Source organism: Triturus cristatus, chromosome 3_1 (genome assembly GCF_964204655.1).
Source record: "Triturus cristatus chromosome 3_1, aTriCri1.1, whole genome shotgun sequence".
In the NCBI taxonomy this organism is placed as follows: Eukaryota; Metazoa; Chordata; class Amphibia; order Caudata; family Salamandridae; genus Triturus; species Triturus cristatus.
This window is the reverse complement of record NC_140583.1, coordinates 905,129,278-905,153,128: the sequence shown is the minus strand read 5'-3', so window position 1 is coordinate 905,153,128 and position 23,851 is coordinate 905,129,278. Positions and strand designations below refer to the sequence as shown.

The window sequence follows — 23,851 nt, the reverse complement described above, 5'->3', positions numbered from 1 at the left end:
ATGATGTCCTCAATGGCATTTAAAAAAAATGTAATTGATTCACACCGTATTTTCTCAAAAAGATCCATCCAGAAAAATTACATTGATTTAAAACAGTTTGGAGGGCTTTTACCAGCATTCTAAAAATATAAATAATTTACTCACCTTTTCTTTTTCAACTGAGTAAAGGTTCATCCTGGGCCACGGAAGGGGTGTTCAAGCATGGCAAAGGCCAGAAAGTTTTGAAGAAACCATACATGTTCTTGCTTATAGGTACTTACAAAGTGTATTTCAGCCAATGCGCACTCTGGAATCAAGGGCAGGAGTAAATCTATTTCAATCGTAGAAATCGAAAAAAAATCCCTACATTTGGTGGGTTTTTAGGATGTGGGATTTCTACTGGGGAAATTGTTTTCGCTGCAGAGAAAGGAAAGGTTACAAAGTGCAGTTGTACTCATGTGAGACATTTCTCTAATATTATCCTGGAATACTCCTGGGAATCTGCGACAGCAAAACTTTTTGTGACTTCCCAAAAGTTCAGATATTTGTTCTACATTTAGTAGGAAACGAATGATTGTTATAAAGCACACCCTTAGTTTGCACCCTAGGCAGCAGTTAAAAAGGCGCTCACCGTGTCAGTGTAGTAGAGGGCACTCTAACTGGATGTGTACTTGAGCAGCCAGCCGCTAATGCGTCTCTCAGGGCCCTTGTGAGATTATGTCTGGTCTAGGAAACCCCGACACACACTCATAGGTCATCCTTATCTACCGCTCCATGACTGCCTGCTGCTTTTGCCCTGAGTATGCTATGCAGGTGAAGATGCATTTTCCTGTAATTTCTGAGAAGCGCAGAGCCGGTGGGCATGTGATTCACACAGGATCCAGACGCACACTGTGCTGCTGATGCACGCTCTTCGATAAATAAGGCTAAATATGACTTTTAAAGAAACAGGGCTCCCTAATTATTGCTGATGCTTTTAACATAACTAGCTACCCAAAGGTGTGAATTGACTACCTATGCATATTGTATGTAATAAACTGCCTCCTGCATAGAATTGGTTCTCCTCTGTTCTCTCAAGCAGTGCTTAATTTGTAAGAAAGTAGGTGCCAGGGTCCTCTTCAGGAGGCCACTGCAGCTTGAGCCACCCATGGCCCCTGCCAGCGCTGCCAATGACAGCACCAACACAGCTACTAACCATCACACTCCTACAAGTGTGACAGTTAAGACTATTCCAGGTCCCTAAGCTATAAGAGTGGCTTGGTTGGCAGACATTAGTCGTTGTAGTGTATTTTAAATGAATAAACATCTGTTGTTATGCTTATATCTAAATAAGACAAAAGTAGTGCCACCATGTGGCACACTGTCATATGTGCCAGGGTTGACAATTAAGTGCCGGTGCCAAGCACCGGAAACCACCGGCTCAAATTAAGCACTACTCTCAAGACATCTATGAGTGAACGGTTTGACAATGACAATACCTTGAAGTGCCAGTACATTAAATCTGTGTCTCCATAGCTATTTCTCTTGCTTTATTTTCAGGATTTTTTTACACGGTGCCACCTTTTTGTGCATTTCTGCATTTCTTTTGACAACATATTTTGCATCAACTGGTCCTAGTTGTAAAAAAACAAAATAAAAAAAAACTGAAATTGGATACAACTGAAAAATGATTACCTTGGAACGTTCATCCCTCAGATTAAAAGTAAGTTCTAGATTTGTAAGAAACTGGTCTGCAAATTCAGGATACATATCCAAAACTTCCAACAGGTCTTCTCGTTGAATCTTGTGAAGGTCGCAATAGGTTAGTGCTCTTACATCTGCATTTGATTTCCCAGGTTTTGCATAAAGATGTACCATCTCTCCAAAAATGTCATTTTTTCCTAAAAAGAAGACCATCAAGTAAATTATAACAAGACATGCTTCATATTACCTATGATAGAGAATTCTGCACATTTGTAATGGACACGGTCATTTATTCTTTAACAGAGTTTTGTTCAAATGTAAATAATGACGATCTCTTTACTTGCAGCTTCATTAAGAGCTTATGTTACTTGTAAGTGATGTAGATACAATGCATACTAGTAGCCAATTTAATGGTACATAATTTAACGACCACGGATGGATGAAAAGCTGATTCCGACTTACCAGGATTCCAGTTCATAACCTGCACATCACTATCGGATGCAGCCTGTACACGAATGCCAATGGAATTTATCATCCCACTCAACTTGATTTTTATAATTTTGTACTATGACACGATTTGTTAGTATTTTGCTTCACACTGTGAAGGAACATCGAGTTTTTCCATGGAGACACAGAAACCTGTGTGGTACCTTTATATGAACTGCGATTCAGTGTAGGTGAAGAGAACATATATTGTTGCCATCACACTGACTTTTTTTTTGCACTTTTTGCCTTTTTGATTGGAGCAGAGGGATGAGGAGTTAAGTAGAACCATGGCTCACAGGAAATGGAAAATAGTGCTGTTCAGGAGAGCGAAGGTGAATTAGTGATTCCATTTAGTGGTAATATAGGTAGTTGGGACAGGAAACAGCCATTACAACGCAGCTGTTTCCCCGCAATGCCATTACATCGCAAGCGTAACAACGCATGCGATGTAACAACGTGTAGCCATTACTATGCGTGCTTTTACATCGCATGCGCTGTTACAACGCATGCGATGTAATGCCGACGTGCACCTCCCCTCGACTTGAAGCAGGAAGCAGGCACCTGGAGCAGAGACGGCGATGCTGGAGAGGAACCACGAGGAAAGAGAGGTAAGAGTGATTGTGCTTGGGGTGGGAGTAGTGTGGGTAGTGGTTTAGGGTAGTGCTGTAATGTCGTAGTGTTTTAGGGTTTAGGGTAGTGTAGTGGTGTTTGGGTAGTGTAAGGGGTCGTGCTAGGGGTAGTGTTGTAGTGTTTGTGTTGTGTAGTGGTTTAGGGTTTAGTGTAGTGTTGTAGTGTTTGTGTAGTGTAGTGTTTTAGGGTTTAGGGTAGTGTTGTAGTGTTTGTGTAGTGTAGTGTTTTAGCGTTTAGGGTAGTGTTGTAGTGTTGGTGTAGTGTTTTAGGTTTTAGGGGAGTGTTGTAGTGTTTGTGTAGTGTAGTGTTTTAGGGTTTAGGGTAGTGTTGCAGTGTAGTTTTGTAGGCTTTAGGGTAGTGTTGTAGTGTTTGTGCAGTGTTTGTGTAGTGTAGTATTTTAGGGCTTAGGGTAGTGTTGTAGTGTTTGTGTAGTGTAGTGTTTTAGGGTTTAGGGTAGTGTTGTAGTGTTTGTGTAGTGTTTTAGGTTTTAGGGTAGTGTTGTAGTGTTTGTGTAGTGTAGTGTTTTTGGTTTTAGAGTAGTGTTGCAGTGTTTGTGTAGTGTAGTGTTTTAGGGTTTAGGGTAATGTTGTAGTGTTAGTGTAGTATTTTAGGGTTTAGTGTAGTGTTGTAGCGTTTGTGTAGTGTAGTGTTTTAGGGTAGTGTTGGTGGGATTGTGCAGGGTAGTGTAGTGTTATTGTAGGGAGAGGACTGGGGGTTGGGAGAGGGTTGTGCAGAGGTAGTGTAGAGACACTTACCTTGCAAACTTTAACCACTAGTATAGATTTACCATGCATGCCTTTGCCTTGTAATGGCATGCGTGGTAAAAGCATACACGTGGTGACAGTGTTTGTGTAGTGTTTGTGTAGTGTAGTATTTTAGGGTTTAGGGTAGTGTTGTAGTGTTTGTGTAGTGTAGTGTTTTAGGGTTTAGGGTAGTGTTGTAGTGTTTGTGTAGTGTTTTAGGTTTTAGGGTAGTGTTGTAGTGTTTGGGTAGTGTAGTGTTTTTGGTTTTAGGGTAGTGTAGTAGTGGTTGTGTAGTGTAGTGTTTTAGGGTTTGGGGTAGTGTTGTAGTGTTTGTGTAGTGTAGTGTTTTAGGGTTTAGGGTAGTGTTGTAGTGTTTGTGTAGTGTAGTGTTTTTGGTTTTAGGCTAGTGTAGTAGTGTTTGTGTAGTGTAGTGTTTTAGGGTTTAGGGTAGTGTTGTAGTGTTTGTGTAGTGTAGTGTTTTAGGGTTTAGGGTTGTGTTGTAGTGTTTGTGTAGTGTAGTATTTTAGGGTTTAGTGTAGTGTTGTAGCGTTTGTGTAGTGTAGTGTTTTAGGGTAGTGTCGGTGGGATTGTGCAGGGTAGTGTAGTGTTATTGTAGGGAGAGGACTGGGGGTCGGGGGAGGGTTGTGCAGGGGTAGTGTAGAGGCAATTACCTTGAAAACTTTAACCACTAGTATAGATTTACCACGCATGCCTTTGCCTTGTAATGGCATGCGTGGTAAAAGCATACCCGTGGTAAAAGTTTGCGATGTAATGGCATGTCGTTGTCATTGACATCGCGTAGTAATACCCACGTTGTAATGGCACACGTGGTATTGGTATGCGATGTAATGACATACATTCTTGGTCTCTGCTTTTCTATCCTGCCTCCGATCCAAAAACCATATATTATATGTGTAGTGCCCATTTGCATGGAGTGTAATTAGTTCAGCTTCTATATCACAATAATTAACCTATAATTGAACCTGGTTTTTTTTAAGAGTTTCTTCATTTTACTTTGTGCTAAAAACATTTTTTCATGGTAAAAGGTAGTTCATCATGGCAAGATATTCTAAAATAATCAAACAACTAGGAACAGTAGAAATGGCGAAAGTGGGTGATGGACTCAAGAAGCATTAGAACAATTGCTTTATAAAATAATGTATACTAATGAAAAATGTCCAAACCCATCTGATCATACTTTCTGGAGTTATACATTGAGTAGCCTCTATGTTGATATGATTCAACTGAGTCTCTCGTTTTTTGTCTGGTTTCCGTTTTGTGTTTTCTCCGTTGCTCCCACCTTTTATATTCTTATTACAATTAGCTGGAAGGTGAGGAATTGCTTTTTTTCATTTGATTCTGATACATACAATAGAAATTGTATTTTACTTTCTTAACCTGTTTACAGAAAGCTTTATGTGCCCGGAAAATCTGATGTCATCAATTCTACCGAAAAGGCATTATGAGAAAAGTAGATATAGAGAGAACGGGATTTATGTCAGCCCCCCACAGCCGTCGGTTTACATGTGTTTGTCATTGTTGTCCTTTGCTTGGATGGGGTGCAAGTGAAGGATAGGCCATTTTGTGGATGGTTACATTGTCCCATTTGTGTTCCCATTACGTCTTAATGATGGGGCATCAAGTAGCCTCTTTGTTAAAATAAAGATGCAACATGGCATGTAGCTTGCAATTGACTGCTAGTGTGCGCTTTATCATGTATGTACTTTACGGACATAATGGCAATTTTAGTTGATGATTTTTGTCTGAAAAAGGCACATTGCTCTTCACTTATCACCTTTGTATACCTCTGCTGTGGCTGAATCTTGAAAAAACAAGTGCATTTACACTCCTAGGGTAGTTCTCGACATGGGTGCAGAGATACAAATTATTCAACTCACAACGGCTTCTAAAACACTCCTTAAAACTTGTGACAGGCCCCGGTTTTAAAGGGCTACTCCTGGAAAAGAATAGTGAATTAATTGTCTTTTATGAGCATGCGCAGGCAGTTCCACATATGTAATTATTTGTTTTGAATTATTTATGTTGGGCAAATATTATTTCCAAAGTTGAAACCCATCCCTTTCATTTTCACTAATATTTAGGTGGTTCCTTCCAATTACTACTCTAGATATGTATGTACTTATGCCCTTAATAGGTCTAAAATTTCAACGATCTGAGTGTATGGATGTGCCCATTGTTTCCACAGCATCCCTGCCTATTTCTGGACCATGCAGTCATATTAAGCATTACGTATGGAATACATCGATTTTCACCTGAAAATTTATATTTTGTTAATGGCAAACGTGAATTTGTACTAGTAAATCACTTCTTTTGCACATGTAAGGTGAACTTACACATGAAAATCGCTCAGAAAATTAGATCCTACATTTGTTTTGTAAGTTTCGTTTATGTATTAAAAATTATATCAGTATTTGGTTCTTTGAATCCTTCAAGTAGGCAACACTGATAATTGGAAACTGTATGCTAGAAGACAGTCACAAATACTGGCTACTTCTGTACTGCCCAGGGGCTGACGACCGTGAACCTTCTGCCTTAATGTTTGCACTGTCAAAATTATGAACTAACATTCAAACCACAATATGTGGATTCTTTGAACCTCACATTTTCTGAAACTGCAAAAATTCCAAATTGTGGGTCACTGTTAGATTCATTAGGTGGATTACACAGTTAAGGGTACAAAGATGAGTATATGCAAATGAGATCATTAAGATAACAAGCTTGCTACTGCAAGGTCATTTGGCTGGGGTCAGTAACAGCGTTGAGGTCTGGAACCACACTAACAATGCTAAGAAAGATTGAAAATTGACTTCTGTGGCATCAGCTTGATGATATATTATTACAAAAATTCCCCAAAAAGCTGTTCAATCATTACATTTTCCTTTCTGAATCACACACCCAAGTCAGAGAAAGAGGAATGAAACAGCTGTCTACTGTCTTATTACATAGTGTGTTACTAAAAACTATATATGTTATAGACCACCTGATAAAAATCATGAATCAGACATAGAAAATCACTAGTGATTTTTAACTCAAATGTGTTAGAAGACATAAACAACACCACCGAAGTTCACAATGCGGAATTTATTCTGGAAAATACCAACCACAATTTCCCAGGGGCTTAAGAAATCATATGAAGGTAAAACTTGGTAACCCCATACAAAAAAGGGGTTTATTTATTTTAATGTGAGGCAAATTAGATGTCCATGCCCACTATACACATTTGGCAAAAATCTGTGCATAAAATAAAAACGTCAAATGAAACTTCTTTTCCAGTTAAGAGGCCAATCACTCCCGTAGACATCTAACTTTTGAACTATCTCCTAAATGCTCCTTAACCTATATCTGAAATACCTTAGAACCTCAAATGACAATTTGGAAATCACACTGCCCCAGTAATTTTGCACCAATAATCTGAAGCTGGGCAAAGCCTTGTGTAAGATACATAATAATGGATACTATAAAGCATTAAAACTGGCAAAAGGGGGATATTATACTGCTGGAGCAGAGTTTTCTTTTAGAAAATTCTGGGGCTTTTGAAGCTCTGGCATGTCTATGCGTTTTATTAAATTATTAATAATTAACAATTAATTATTTGTCTTGTGCAAGTATGTTTCACTAATCAAACTGTTTGTCTTAACACAAGAGAAAGTTACATGAGGGTTAGCTTATGTGTGCTGTTCATGTATTCACAATAACGTGCAAGTTTTCATGTTTAAACGTTGCTGTGTGCTATTTATTTTGAGCACAAAACGCTGTCTGAATTAATGCTTTTTATGTCGCAAAGCTAGATAAATGCATACACATATGGGTATTAGTGGGGTTAACACTGTTTAATCATTATGTTGTATTAACGTTGTTTTTATTTCTTTTAAATTGAGATGGTCTATTGTGGCCTATGGAGGCCTAATTCTTGTTGGCTGATTTGAGAGCCTGGCCTCGAGTGAATATTTCTGTGATGTGGCAAGAGAGACCCCTGCTGGAAATCGGTTGAAGACAAATGACCGTAGTCCTTCTATAAAACTTTCCATGAGGACATCAGCAGTTTGGAGGATCTCCAAAAAGAAATGATTTGTCCTTGGTGAACAAAGGAGCTTCTGAAATGAACAATGTGCTGAAGCCGGGTTGCCGAGGGAAATGAACGAGATGGATACTTTAATAGTTTCTGTTTCTTGGTTCCTGTTCCGTGGTTTACGTATTGTGACTTTTCCTGAGCGGAGATTTCAAGATGTTGCAAAGTTACATCCCTTCCTTCTCGTTCTGCTCAGTGATACAGTTTATCCTGCCAACTTTATGTGTGTTTCTATTGTATTTTCCATTATAAAAACTGTTAGTTTAGGGAGGGCTCTCTCCACTCCTTTGGCCGCCTTCACGCGTTGCTGAGGTTCGATGCTGAGGACTCGGTCCTGAGAGAGACTTTACCGAGAGACTGGTCCTGACCCGTTCTGACACTTAGTTAGAATAGGTAACTATGAGAAATGATTTATTCTGATTGATTTTACTTTGACTAATTTTAGATAAAGCAATATAACTTTAAAACATGGTGTTGAATATTCTTTCTTGTCAATTATTGGGTACATTTTGATTATTGTTGTATAGATTGTGTAGAGTATGATTAAGGATAACCACTATAATCAGATCCTATCGTCCTAGATATAGATGCAGGGTTTTCTTCCCACAGGTCTTATGCTGGTAGAGTATTTGAGCGTATGTTAGTGAAATGGGCCCTAGCGTATGATGAATGTATGTGCGTGTAACTGTGAAATTACTCTATCCGTGGTAGTGGGTTTATTTTAGGTACCCTGATCTCTATCAATTTCTCTGGTAGCAGAGGATGGTTATAGATGGTTGTCTTGATCTGATAAGATAAGATTGCTTGTATATTGGCTTATTGATTATTGATTTATTTTGATGTTGTTGGTATATGTACTAATACTAAATGTTGGAGTCGTAATGTTGAGTTATATGTAGTGCTTCTGGAATTTGGAAGCTGTGGAAGCAGTTCCGTAGTAGGGCAGAGGAAGGTGTATATGCTGCTCTCGGGAAAGACGGGATTGTAAGGAATTACGTGTGACAATTGAAGTTGCGCGTTCACATCGTCTGGGTTCGGAATCAGTGACATCGTCGTATGTTACTATTAGATATTTCTGGTATATAAGGAGTGTGTATGATAGTGAAGGTTATCTATGAAACTCTGGTCTTAAGTCCCAGGGATCCGTAAGGATTTCCGTTAAAGCTTATCGCGGGAGGCATAATAGGTATTCTCTGAGCTTGTTTGAGGAACTGGGCAGAGGTAAGCTGCTTAGTTGTTGAGTTATAATTCTGTATAGAGACAGGTTGTGCTGTTCTCGAGAAGCAGGATTCTGTGTGCATGTACTATATTTTTCTCGTATGAATGTGCGTGAATGCATATACATTTATTGACTGTAAGACTCTTTGGATAAGTCCTAGAGAAAACAGTTATGCGATGTATGAAAGTTGTTGATTCTTGAGAAATAGACTCTCTTTTACTATTCTGTGGTTAGCGAAGCAGACAATGGAGATGTTTTTTATGTTGTAACTAATAGATTTTGTAGAAATTTTGACACACGAAGTCTACTGAGAGTTTTGTAAAGGAGGGGTAGACCAGTGACAGAGACAGGAGACAGAGACTGCAGCGACTGTTGACGTCAGAAGGTCCGCGCACTGATTGGATAGTGAATCAGAATAGGGTTCGCGCTGGGATTGGTGCGTTAGTGTGAGTCGCGCAGGGATTGGAAAAGCTGTCTAGTGACGTAGACGCTCCAGGATTGGTGCGTTAGTGTGAGTCGCGCTGCTATTGGTTGAGAAACTCGTATTGTATATTTATAATACGGAGAGGGTAGAGAGTTTGATAAGCGCTTGCAAAAATGTATTACCAAGAAGAGAAAAAGAAAAAGACGTTCTTTGGAAAAGTTAAAAAGTGGTTTAGCAAGGATAAAGAGGTTAAAACAAGAGAGGGTGAGTTGTTACCTCCAGCGAAAACACCTGCATCCTTCATGGTTGCGAAATATGGATTACATACCTGTATATGGTTGCAGAACTGGGTTAAGTACACTAAAGAAGATGGTGTTCTAGCATTTCCAGAACATGGTTCATTTAATTTGGCCGTGTTGAGAAACTTACGGGAAAAGATGTTATGTTTAGACCCGAAGCCGAGACCTACACAGTTCGAGGCTTTAGTGGAATGGGAAGAGGAAGTTCATGACCGAGAAAAGCAAAGGTCTGGAGGGTATTACAGATACATGTTTGGGAGGAGACATGATCGTGAAACACATCATGATCGAATGAAAAGATGGCGAGATGCTTGTATGTCAGAGGGATTATATCCAATGAGAACAGTTGAAGCTTCTGCTCCTTCGACAGAAAGAGTTTCTGGGTCAGATATGAGAAGATATGGAGAGTATGAGGATGAGGTCTTAAATGACATGATTTACAAGAGACCACCTCCATATAGAACAGAACCAGATGAGAGTACACCAGTTGTTTCTCCAATAAGAGATACAGTTGAGAAAGAAAAAATGACACCTGAATCAAGAGATAGTAGTTCCTTCAGGGAAAGAGAGAATCGAGGTAGTGAGGAAAATGCTAGAAAATTAGCAAAAACAACAACAGAATTAGCTGAGAAGATTAGAGAGTTAACGAAGAATCTGGAAGCTGTTACGGTGCCTGTAACAATAGGTCCAGTTATGCCTGTGTTTGACAAACAGAGAGCAGGTGAGAATGGACTGGTAATTCCATATATTGCAAATGAATCGACAAATTCAGTTGGTCCTTCAGGAGATTCAGAGAAAAGGACAGGGAAAAGTGACCTGAGACAAACCAGACATGACACATGTAGTGAATTATTGGATGTCAGTGAACCTAGTTGTTCAGGGATGCCGATTTTAGAACCGCAGAAAAAAGTGGTTCCAGTAAGAAAAACTGCAGAAATAACAGTTGACGATTTAAATGATTGGATGAAGGTTCTACAGAAAAAGGATAAAGATTCACAAGTTATTGATGTGGTTAAGTTACGTATAGAATTAGAAGAGCTTGTGACAGGAACAGTTCCAACAGAAATCCTGAAGAGTCATCATGATGGTGAATTAATGTTTATGTGCAAGAGCATAACATGGAGAGCAAGAAATACTCATGATAGACTAAGAGCGATAGCAAATGAGCAAGGAGTTGACATTGATAGAGTAAAGGCTTTGCAGAAAACGTACAGGATGGATTTCACTGAGAAAGACATTGAAAATTTGAATACTTCGGGTAGAACAGGACAGATTAAAGAAATGGTGGCATTATTGCGTAGATGGGGTGATGTAGAAAAGTGGAAGGATAGGTGGTATAAGAAAAGAGAGGAATCTGAGGATAGAACAACTTATTCAGCATTTCCAGTGAGAGAAAAAGAGAAACCAGTGGAGAATTATCCGATGAGAGAAATACCTGGAGGAGGATATGTACATGTTCCATGGACCAGACAGGATATTTTATCATTTACGAATGATTTCCCTCGATTGAGAGAAAAGCCCGTCGAGTGGTATAGGCAGGTAGATAGGTTTGTGAAATTGTCAAAAGTGCTGTGGGTTGACCTGAATAGTCTGTTTGATATAATTGTTCCAGCAGACTTGTGGACTGAGTGTAAAATAGTTGTGAGTTGGCCTACTGAGGAATATCCAAGAGACTCAAGAACAGGGGCACCAGATCCAGAAGTGATGAGGAAGTATGATCAGGTGATGGTATACCTGAAGAGTAAAGTTCCTCCAAAGGAGACAGACTGGGTTAAGATAGATCGAACACAACAGGAAGCAAAGGAATCAGTTCATGCTTTTTACGAAAGGCTGATACTGGCATTTAAACAATTCAGTGGAGATGAACACCTGGGTGACAAGGATTTGAGTCATTTTGTATACAGGTTTGTATATGGTCTTAGACCTGAAATTGGTGAGAGAATTCGTGAACACACAGTGGATTGGCAGAGTAAAAAAGTAGATGAGATTCTGAGACATGCAAAATATTTCAGTGATGAAATTGAAGCAAAACAAAGAAAGCTGAAAGAGAAAGCAATGTGGGCACAAGTGAAAGTTGCAGAAAGACAGGAAGCACAGTTAGTGGAACAGGCAAATAATCCAGGAAATAATGGAGGAAATAGACCGAGATTTGCGGGAAAAGGAAGGGGAAGTCTTGAAGAGGCAAAAAAGAAGTTCCCTTGTCACAACTGTGGCCAACTGGGACATTGGAGATCTGAATGTCCTAATCCACCATTAGTGAATAATGAGGGTAAATCCTTAAATCAACAGGTGCAGAATGATGGGAATAACCAGCAGCAACAACAGCAGAAAGTTGTGAGACAGCAGCAGAGTCAAGAGCCAAAACCGCCCTTACCGCAGAATAGAGGGGTACAAAAGTACAATCAGGATTCAGGATTCTTCAATGATGAGCAGGTAAACGAACCGAGACGTACTAACAAAGTACAGCAGTACTTGTTAAAGAGTGAAGGGAGTGAGTCTGAAGGTGATTATTGACGGTGCCGAGGAGAGGAAGAAGAGTGCATACTTGGTGCAACTCTAGAAATAGACCAGGCAGGACCATTTGTGGATGGGAAAATAAATGAGGAGAGTGTTACTTTTTTGGTAGACACAGGTGCGACGAGATCAACTGTCAGGTCAACAGATGTTAGAAATCTTCCTCTCTCGGATGAAGCAATCCAAGTAGTTGGTGTAGCCAATACACAGATCAGAACACGTCTTACTGAACCAGTAAGAGTACAGATAGGGAAATTTTCAGACATGCACAGATTTATTGTCTGTGACACGAGTCCAGTGAACCTGTTAGGTAGGGACTTATTGTGTAAAATGAACTGCACAATTTTTTGTACACCAGATGGAATAGCTTTTGAGACACCAGATGATGATGCTTTCTACCGAATGACTCTAGAAAATAGAGAAAGTGAATTAATTGGTGCATTTGCTGTGTTTAATCCGGAGGATTTGCCTCAAGTGCTGAGAGACACAGTGAAAAGAGCAGTTTGGGATTTTACAGGAGAAGATGTGGGATTGATGAATAATGTAGATCCAGTGAAAATTGCAGTGAAAGAGGGAATTACATATCCTAACATTCCTCAGTATAAAATGACACCAGAAATAATTGAAGGGATAACTCCTATAATTGAGAAAATGATTCAGCAGGGAGTTCTGAGAGAACTATTGAGTAGTCCGTGTAATTCACCGATAATGGGACTGAAAAAGCCCAATGGCAAATTCAGAATAGTGCAAGACCTGAGAAAAATTAATCAGATTGTGGTGGCATGTTGTCCCATTGTGCCAAATCCATCAGTGATTTTGTATCAAATTCCACATGATGCTGAGTGGTATACAGTGATTGATTTGTGTCATGCGTTCTTTTCAATTCCATTGCATCATGATAGCCAGCCGATTTTTGCATTTAGGTTTGCCCAGCGTATTTTAGCATGGTGTCGTATCCCACAGGGGTATACGGAGAGTCCTTCGATATTCAATCAGTTATTGAAGAAATCGTTGGAAAGTTTGATCATGCCTGAGAGCTCAGTGCTAGTACAGTATATTGATGACCTACTTGTGGCATCAAAGACACGTGAAGCTTGTGAAGTGGATACCATAGCTTTACTGAATCATCTGGCAGATGGAGGGTTAAAGGTATCTCCAGCCAAATTGCAATTTTGCAAGAAAGAGGTGCATTATCTTGGACATAATATTGAAAAGGGTCTGAGAAAAGTGACTACTGACAGGATTAGAATAATCAGAGAAATGAAAGCTCCAAAAACCCAGAGAGAAGTGAGAATGTTCCTGGGTATGGTGGGATATTGTCGTCAATGGATAATTAATTTTTCCCTGATAGCAAAGCCATTGATTAAATTGACAAAAAGTGAAATGACAGATCCGTTAAATCTGGATGCAGAACAATTGGCAGCATTTGAGGAGCTCAAAACTAAAATGTGTGAGGCTCCAGCTTTGGGTATGCCAGACTATGAAAAAGAATTCGAACTGTACTGCAGTGAGAGAAATGGATGTGCACTTTCAGTGTTAATCCAGAAACATGGGCAATTGAGAAGGCCTATTGCATACTTCTCATCGACACTTGACACTGTAGCCGTGGGGTTACCAGGTTGTCTGAAGGCTGTAGCTGCGACATGCAGAAGCCTGGAACAGAGTGAGGGGATCATAATGGGGTATCCTGTAAGGGTATTCGTACCTCACAATGTGGCAATTCTTTTGACAAGAAGCAGAACTCAGCATATGTCACATAGTCGGCTGACTAAGTATGAAAAAGTGATTCTGGGAGCATCAAATGTGACTCTTGAGAGATGTGTGAATGTAAATCCAGCGACACTCTTGCCGGATATTGAAAATGTGGGTATAAAGATGGAAGATGATCATGATTGTTTGGATGTGCTTGAGTACTGTACAAAATCGAGACCAGACATAAGGGATATTCCCTTACCTGAGAATGACCATGTGTTGTTTGTGGATGGTTCATGCCTGAGAAATGATAATGGTGTGCTATGTGCAGCATATGCAGTATGCAAAGTTTCAGAGGTTATGGAAGCATCACCATTGAAAGGAGTGAAATCTGCGCAAGTTGCTGAACTAGTGGCATTGACAAAAGCTTGTGAGATTGGGAAAGACTTGAGAACAACTGTATTGACTGATAGTCAGTATGGATTTGGAGTGGTGCATGACTTTGGTCAACTGTGGCTACAAAGAGGTTTCTTGACATCGGGTGGAACTCCGATAAAGAATGCTGAGTTGATTGGAAAATTGCTTGAGGCGATACAGCTGCCTAAGGAATTAGCGGTTGTAAAATGTGCCGCACATGGTTCAGGAGATGATTTTATCACTGTTGGTAACAGGTATGCCAACGATGTGGCGCAGTATTGCGCTAAGACCAACCAATCTATTAACCGGAGTAGGATGGAGGAAATGTCTCTCCTTTCTGTGATGTTTACTAATGTCCTAGAAACGTGGGATGAAGTAAAGCAGTTACAAGATGAGGCAGGAGAGGAAGAGAAACAAGATTGGGTTAAAGCAGGATGTGCTCCAAGAGAAACAGACCATGTTTGGGTCTACAGAGATGGCAGACCAGTAATGCCAAACTCAATTTTGTCGTCAATGGCAAGGATGTATCATGGCCAGGGACATCTGGGGAGGGACGCGATGGTAAGGTCCTTTAAACAAACCTGGTATAATGCAAAGTTTAGGACAATTGCGGAGAGCATCTGTCAAAGGTGTTTGATTTGTCAGCAATTTAACACTGGGAAAAAGACAGTGGTAAGTCTAGGGACAATTGGCAGAGAGGGAGGTCCTTTTACAAGAATGCAGATTGACTTCATTGAAATGCCCCAAGTGAACAGACTGAGGTATGTTTTGGTGGTAGTCTGTTTATTTTCAAGGTGGGTGGAAGCTTACCCGACTAGAAGAAATGATGGATTAACAGTGGCAAAATTACTGTTGAGGGAGTTGATTCCTAGGTACGGGTTTCCAGTTACAGTTGAGTCTGATAGAGGTAGACACTTTCAAAATGAACTCATTGGTTTAATTTATGAAGCATTGAAAATACAGCAGAAGCTACATTGTGCATACCGACCAGAGGCTTCTGGTGTGGTTGAGCAGATCAATGGCACAATCAAGAATAGAATTGGAAAAATGTGTTTAGCCACTGGCATGAAATGGCCAGACGTGTTACCTCTAGTCCTGATGACAATGAGATCTACTCCAGATAGAACTACTGGTTTGAGCCCGCATGAAATAATCATGGGACGTGCTATGCGCCATGCATTCGTGCCTGTGAATAAGTTGGTGTCAATAACTGATGACATGATTTTGGATTACTGTAAAGGCCTGGCTGACGCAGTTCATTCTGTGTTTCACCAGATTGGAGAAGAAGCTACCACACTTGAGAAGAAGCAAGCCCATGATCTGAGTCCAGGTGACTGGGTAAGGATTAAGGTGCACAGAAGAAGAAATTGCTTGATTCCAAGGTGGGGAAGGCCGAGACAAGTTATTCTGACTACAACGACTGCAGTAAAGTGTGCTGGAGTGAAGCACTGGGTACATGCAAGTCATACTCTGAGAGTTCCAAGCCCGAGAGAGGGAACTGGTGAAGAGTATTATGAAGAGTCAGATTCCAGTGATGGTGAAGATCCTGAAGATACAGAATCAGTGAGAAAAGAAGCAGAGAGAGCTTCAAGAGATTCACTGCGAGTATCAGAGGGAGAATCGAATTCTGTTACAGAGCCTGAAGTTTCAAGTAGCAGTGAGAGTAAAAGAAAAGAAAAGAGAAAACACACAGAACCCACTCCTGAATCAGAAGAGGAGGAGATTGAAGAACCACTTGAGATTATTCTTGAAGAGACAGGGTCAGAAGAAGATAGAGAGGGACAGATTGCGGAAGACCCCCGAGGAGGTGTAGGGAACATTGATGAGGAGCTAAGTGAAGGGACAAGTAGACAGCAAGAAGATTGCGTGTCGGAGATCCGAGGAGGGACAGAAGTAGGGAAGTCTCAAACAGTGGTGGAAAAATCTGTGGAGAAAAGAAAAGCTACTGGGAAACGGAAACAAGAGGCACTTGAAACAGATGATGAAGATGAACAAACAGAAGGTCGAGTTCTGAGAAAGAGAACTTCGATTGGAGAAAAGAGTGTTAAACAATTGAGGCCGAAAAAGGTTGTGAGAGGAGATCGTTGGCCTAACAACAGAGTGAAAAGGGTGAGATACAGAGTAATAAGAGCAAATTCATCAAAAGCTGAACAAGTGAATGAGGTATCAAGCCAAACTTCGAGAGCTGAAGAAAAAGAATCAAAGAAATCAAAAGAACCAGTAGAAATAAGAAGAGTTAAAAGACCCAACCAAAAGTACAGATCACCGGAATGGTCTTATGTGACACTGTCTGAAGAAGGAAAAGAAGAAACAGTGACTCGAGATAATCCGGAAGTGGTCTTGAGAAAAGTGGTTGAGGAAGATACTGGTGAAATTCTGAAAGTACTTTTGACTGACATTGGAGAAGAGTCGAGTACTGAGGATTCTGACGTTGGAGATCTGATACAGTTTGATGTTGAAGAAATTGAAGTGAAAAATGACAAGTATCCAAACTGAGTGAAAGAAGAATTCACTTGGATCAAGTGAACAAAGAGATCATTTGGATAAACTGAAAGCTGAAGAGTTACTGAAGAATTGAAGAAGTTCAAACAGTAGTGGAGTAGTAGAGGCTAAACAAAAATGGCTAACATAGAGGAGAATAGAAATAGATGTGCCTTTCTAAAGAGGTGGTGCAAAATGTGCTGCTGTTGTACTGGATTATTAATGCTTCTATGGGGTGTTTTAATTTTATTAGTTACTTTTAGAGTAGAATTTGGAATGGATATAGCAAATGTGACTAATGAAGAGAAGAATTCACAAAAAGTAGTCCCAATTAGAAGTAGTAGTTACATACACAAAGATAGATCGATTAATAATTTTTCTAGTAATGTTTTTTCTAAACTGTTATATGAATATGTGAAGACAATGGAAGTGAGGGATTGTTATGTCTGCATGCAGTTACCTGCATCCGTTTCAGAGGGTGTTACTTATCACCATTTGCCAGCTACATATGGTATTTCTTGTAGTATTTTAAGTAGTGTTTTTTATTTGTTAGGGAAAGTAGATTATAAGATGTCTAACAGAGATAGTATTTTTGGGCACTTGCCAATGAACAAAGAGCTGAATCCAGCTAAAGAAGCTAACACTTTTGGTGAAATTTTTATTGAAGAAAAAGGACTAACATTAGATTACATTTTTAAGAATAATTTAACTTGCAATTTGAAAGGAGAGGAGAAAGCTTTCCTGGATATGGTTGAGGAAAGGAGAATGAACTTGCATGAGATAGGGGAAAATATGAAGTGAGTGAGACAATTTGGGACATTGAAATGGAGAGGAGTTGAGGAATGGGGCTAGTCCGACTTTGGCTCTAGATGCACCGCAGAAGGGTAAACTATGCATTACCAGAAGGGAATCCCAATATGATACATATTTTGTGGGAACTAGTGAATGCCATGATACATACTTCATTGCGACAGGTTGGGGTTTCAGAGGTGGAGAAGATACGATTTTTCCAGGAGTGTACTATGTTTGTGGGAACAAGGCTTATTACAAGTTGCCTGACCATTGGTATGGCACGTGTTATGTGGGCCTGGTTTTTCCTAAGATTTTTCATATGGATAAAGTAAAAGATGTAGAAGACATTAATCTATTAACACGTTTTAAGAGAGAAACCTGGTCTGAAATTGTGGGTGACATTTTTGGGGTTTTAATTCCAGCAGTGGGAATTTCTTTAAATGCTTATGGAATTCGGAAACTGTCCACAGTGGTTGATCGCTTATCGACAAATACCGCAGGAGGGTTTCTTTTGGTGAATACGGAATTAAGTGCCGTACGTGCCATGTCTATGCAAAATCGACTTGCCCTTGATATTCTTTTGGCTAAAGAGGGTGGAGTTTGTGGAATTTTGAAAGTTCAACATTGTTGCACTTACATTCCTGATGAAAGTAAAGACCTGAAGGTCTATATCAAGAATATTACTGATTTACATGAAGAATTAGTACCACTTGAAACTGGGAGTTTATGGACTAAATTAGCTAATAAAATGATAGCTGTTAAGGATTTTATTGCAAAAATAGGTAGTACTATTATAGGTAGAATATTGTTTCCTTTGTCTTGTATAATTGTTGCTTTACTGATACTAAGATTGGTGTGTGTGTGTTGTAAAAACAGGAGAGGGAAAGAGAAATTGGAAAATGGAAAGAAAAACAAGAATTCGAAAATTTCAAAAAGAGAACCAGAAGAGATTGAATTAGAAGAATTAAGGGAGAGTGTTTATTTAGAGACAAAGAGGGATGATGAAAGAGTGACTGGTGTTTAATGTTGTCTAAAGGAAAGAGACATTTCTGATTTCCTAAAATGGGATTGAATTTTCACTAATTTTTTTTTTTGGGTTTATTTGTTGATAAAATCACCAAAGGGGGGATTGCTGGAGCAGAGTTTTCTTTTAGAAAATTCTGGGGCTTTTGAAGCTCTGGCATGTCTATGCGTTTTATTAAATTATTAATAATTAACAATTAATTATTTGTCTTGTGCAAGTATGTTTCACTAATCAAACTGTTTGTCTTAACACAAGAGAAAGTTACATGAGGGTTAGCTTATGTGTGCTGTTCATGTATTTACAATAACGTGCAAGTTTTCATGTTTAAACGTTGCTGTGTGCTATTTATTTTGAGCACAAAACGCTGTCTGAATTAATGCTTTTTATGTCGCAAAGCTAGATAAATGCATACACATAAGGGTATTAGTGGGGTTAACACTGTTTAATCATTATGTTGTATTAACGTTGTTTTTATTTCTTTTAAATTGAGATGGTCTATTGTGGCCTATGGAGGCCTAATTCTTGTTGGCTGATTTGAGAGCCTGGCCTCGAGTGAATATTTCTGTGATGTGGCAAGAGAGACCCCTGCTGGAAATCGGTTGAAGACAAATGACCGTAGTCCTTCTATAAAACTTTCCATGAGGACATCAGCAGTTTGGAGGATCTCCAAAAAGAAATGATTTGTCCTTGGTGAACAAAGGAGCTTCTGAAATGAACAATGTGCTGAAGCCGGGTTGCCGAGGGAAATGAACGAGATGGATACTTTAATAGTTTCTGTTTCTTGGTTCCTGTTCCGTGGTTTACGTATTGTGACTTTTCCTGAGCGGAGATTTCAAGATGTTGCAAAGTTACATCCCTTCCTTCTCCTTCTGCTCAGTGATACAGTTTATCCTGCCAACTTTATGTGTGTTTCTATTGTATTTTCCATTATAAAAACTGTTAGTTTAGGGAGGGCTCTCTCCACTCCTTTGGCCGCCTTCACGCGTTGCTGAGGTTCGATGCTGAGGACTCGGTCCTGAGAGAGACTTTACCGAGAGACTGGTCCTGACCCGTTCTGACACTTAGTTAGAATAGGTAACTATGAGAAATGATTTATTCTGATTGATTTTACTTTGACTAATTTTAGATAAAGCAATATAACTTTAAAACATGGTGTTGAATATTCTTTCTTGTCAATTATTGGGTACATTTTGATTATTGTTGTATAGATTGTGTAGAGTATGATTAAGGATAACCACTATAATCAGATCCTATCGTCCTAGATATAGATGCAGGGTTTTCTTCCCACAGGTCTTATGCTGGTAGAGTATTTGAGCGTATGTTAGTGAAATGGGCCCTAGCGTATGATGAATGTATGTGCGTGTAACTGTGAAATTACTCTATCCGTGGTAGTGGGTTTATTTTAGGTACCCTGATCTCTATCAATTTCAACCATATTAATGGAGATAATTAACAATCAAGACCGATCCAATATCTTTCATGAAGTAACGGTCAGGGAAGCATAACAAAATACCCCATGCATCACAAATTCAGAAATGTGAGGATTTCCTCTCCTTTTCTGAGACAAAGATAGTTGTTAATTCAGAGGAAATAACCATGATACCATGATATAACCATGAGCAATAAACATACCTATGTTTGTCCCAAACAATTGTTGCCAAATTTGATTTCTATCTGTGAATCCCTCCTAGGGGAAGAAATTAGAAATCTAGCCAACAAATTCAAAGCCTCTAATATGTTGGCAGACCACTCACAAGCATTGTGCCTCAAATGAACTCTGACCTCAATTGGGCTCCGAAATAAGACAAGGTCTCGCCTACTCGAGCAAATTAGTTGATCAGGAATTGAGAAGACATTGCAGTATTTAGTAGAGCACAATTATCTTTTGCCCAACTTCTGCTTTGGCGCTGGACCCATGAACGAAATCAAAACTGCAGTAGAAAACATTCAGGAGGGACTCCACACTACACTAGTTCCAGAAATACAAGGCAGTGTTCACTCCACTTGTACCTTTTGGTGGACTCTGGTTCCATGAATCAGGACACTTTGTGAAATGATTAAATATTATGACAGGAATATGAGGTACACCCCTAGAATGGTTCCAGTCATCCAACAGTAATTGTTTTCAGAATATCAGAATTGTGGCCTTCAGCTCCTTCAATCTCCTTACCCTACATGGTAGAGCACAGGGGTTGTTGCAGTTCTCTAATTCAAAGTTTATATGTGTCCTTTGGCCAGGCTAACCAACTTCTATCAAGATTATTCTCAAATGTTTGTAGATAAAAATAAATCAACTTTTGGGTAGAAAATAATGTAGTTAACTATGTGAGCTCCAAGTGCATGAATCTTATTACTTTGACCACAAATACAGTGATAGAATAGTTGGAAAACCCTCACCTCAATAGACTATTGGCCTCAATGCGGCCTGTCTCACTGGGATTACCACAGGCCTCAACTTAGAACGTATGATATCTATGCTGTTATTTTGACTTGAAGCTCACTTTATCCACCTAGTCAATGTTGTGGTCAAACTTCAACTGTTCACAGTAGAAGGAAGGCTTTCAAATTAATCATCAGAGATTAAACTCTCATTATTCCTAGAAGCAGCCAGAACAACAGGAACTGGTGTACACACGTCTTCTAAATAAACAAAATGAGCCTTTTAGATTTACCATTATTCTAAAAACACAGTTCCTAAAGAACTGTCATAGCTACCCCTTGTAGCTATGACACAAGCAGTAGGCAGTTCCCAGGGAAGTGAATGGTACGTTCGAACTGCATCAACAATTCCTAAGTAAAGAACACAACAAAATAAAATTACCAAGCAAATTTAGAATGGTTAAGAAAGGTGTAATTAGCAAAAAGACACCAACATCAATAACATTGGATAAGGGGAACCAGAGACATAAATTGCAAGGTTTTAAGGCAAAAATCATCTAGAGAAGTAAAGCATTAATGTTCACAATTGCTGGGTCCTTGCCTTAATTTCAGGCCGACCCCGATGGAGTGAAGTTTGGTTACACCAAGTGAGTGATTCCAGTCAAAGACCTTTAAACATAGTCTCTTCAGTTGAAGTAAAAATCCTTCAGTGGGTCAAGTTCAAAGGCTGTGGCCAATGAGACTCCCTAGAAGTCAGATATGTCATTATCAAGCTCCTGTTAAGAAATCTTAGAGGGGTCAGTAAGGAGGATTTGCTTATTAAACTTAGCAATTTCAATTTCTTATGTGGATGTTAATATTATCTACGATGACTTTACCAGTTGGCTAATGTTAGCCTTGGACTCCCTTGCCCCTCCTAAAAAACACTATGTACGAAAAAGCGTCCCTCTGCCCCATGGTTTTCAGAGGGGCTGAGAAAGCTTAGACAGGGTTGCCGGCAGCAGGAAAGAAAATGGCACCTGAACCCGACTAATGCTGAAAGGGATTTGCACAAACTTAGGTTAAAGGAATATAAGGAAGCCATTAATAAGGAAAAGGTCTTTTATTACTCCAAGATGATGCAATCTTTTAGATCCTCTAGGGAACTTTTTGCCATGGTTAACTCCCTCTTGGCTCCCTCAACCACTGTTCCAACCGAGGTCACTCAGGACCTTTGTGATAAGATGGCTGTTTACTTCCATACCAAAATTAAAGACATTTATTCCGCTTCGGAGAAGTCAAACTCGGCGGGATCGAAAGCGAAGTCCCCTGTGGGTCACTGGGTAGGCCCTCCTAAGGAATATGGTCTGTGCTCTTTTCCTTCTATCTCCCAAGAGGAGACTGAGCGGTTGTTAAGTGGGATTAGATCTGGCTCCCCCCTTGAATCCTGTCCTCTCACCATTTTAAAATTAGGGAGGGAGGCTATTGTACCTCCTCTGACTACCATCATCAATATGGTTATTTCCTCTGGTCAGGTACCTACCGCATGGAAAACAGCGGTAGTAAAACCCTTGCTTAAAAAGGCCTCGCTGGACCCTACAGAATAAAAAAAAAATCGGCCCATTTCTCTACAGCCTGTTCCAGCCAAGATCCTAGAAAAACATCTGAACGGTCATCTCTGCTCCTACCTGGTGAAACATCAATTACTTGATGAGTCACAGCACGGGGTCAGGAGGGAACACAGTGCGGAGACGGCCTTAACCGTTGTTTTCAATAACATCCGCCAACAGGTTGATGCTGGTCTTTCTACCCTACTGATCCTCCTGGATCTGACGGCAGCTTTTGACACCATCTCTCCGGACAGATTGCTGGGAAGGCTTCGGGAAATCGGGATAGAGGATGTGGCATTTAATTTACTCTCCTAGTTCCTTTTAATCCGCTCACAAATTGTTAAGATGGGCCAATATTTCTCTGCCCCGATACAACTTTCCTGTGGGGTTCCGCAGGGATCCTCGTTGAGTCCCACTCTTTTTAATATCTACGTAGCACCGCTCGCTGCTGTGGTAAGGCCTGGAAGTCCTTTCCTATGCCGATGACATTCAGATTTTCATCTCCATCACCGAGAGTGTCTCTGCCTCAGCACTTAACTTTAAAAACTGCATGCGAGCGGTGGCTGCATGGATGGTAGAGAACTATTTGAGACTCAATGGGGATAAAACAGAGGTTCTTATCAATGGGGGCAAGACTGACATCTGGTCAGCGGCCTGGTGGCCGGATTCGCTTGGTCCTTGCCCTAGCCCCTGTCCTACTGCCAAGAATTTAGGTATTATTATGGACTCCACGCTCTCTTTGGGTTCTCAAATAAATAGGACAGCTGCCACCTGTTTCGGGATGATTCGAACCCTGAGGAAGATTTTCAGCTTTCTGCCCCTTTCTGCCCGTAAACAGGTAGTGTTGGCCCTTGTGGTGTCCAGGTTGGACTACTGCAATGCTCTTTATTTGGGGATCAATAAAGGACTTCTGCACCGTCTCCAGCTGGTGCAGAATGCTGCCGCCAGACTGGTGATGAACCTCCCTAAATTCCATTCAGTATCTGACACTATTAGGAGCCTGCATTGGCTCCCATTGGGAAGGAGAATTGTGTTTAAAGCCTTGTGTTTGGTCCACAAGGCTATTCACAAAAAGGGGTCGAAGGTTTTAATAAAATGTTTCAAAGATACTGTCCTGGGAGGGCACTCAGATCTGGAAATAGGAACCAGGTCATTTTCCCCAGAGCCAGAAGAGTCAGATGGAGGGGAGGGCCTTCTCCCTGATAGGGGCCAACCTGTGGAATTCCCTCCCTTCCACGCTCTCTTCTCTTGAGCCCCATCTGGTCTTTCGGAAGTCCCTGAAAACCTGGCTTTTCACCTGTCCGGTTGCTGTGCCCAATATGAACCTTTAGTGCCTCACCGTTGGATTTCCTCTACTAGGATCCTGCTCCGCAGCGCCTTGATGCCCCTGGGCTAAGTTCGCGCTTTAGA

The 23,851-nt window shown here is 40.2% G+C and overlaps 1 protein-coding gene across 4 annotated transcripts in view; it reads right to left on the bottom strand.

Moving 5' to 3' along the window:
- The window catches only part of KCNH7 (potassium voltage-gated channel subfamily H member 7), a 1,410,086-nt gene that overhangs the window by 110,687 nt on the left and 1,275,548 nt on the right, over window positions 1–23,851 (bottom strand). For all 4 annotated transcript variants that reach the window (XM_085645418.1, XM_085645417.1, XM_085645419.1 and 1 more), the window contains one exon: window positions 1,654–1,859. In XM_085645418.1, coding sequence (XP_085501544.1) covers window positions 1,654–1,859 — 206 coding nt within the window. The remainder of the gene's footprint in view (window positions 1–1,653; window positions 1,860–23,851) is intronic.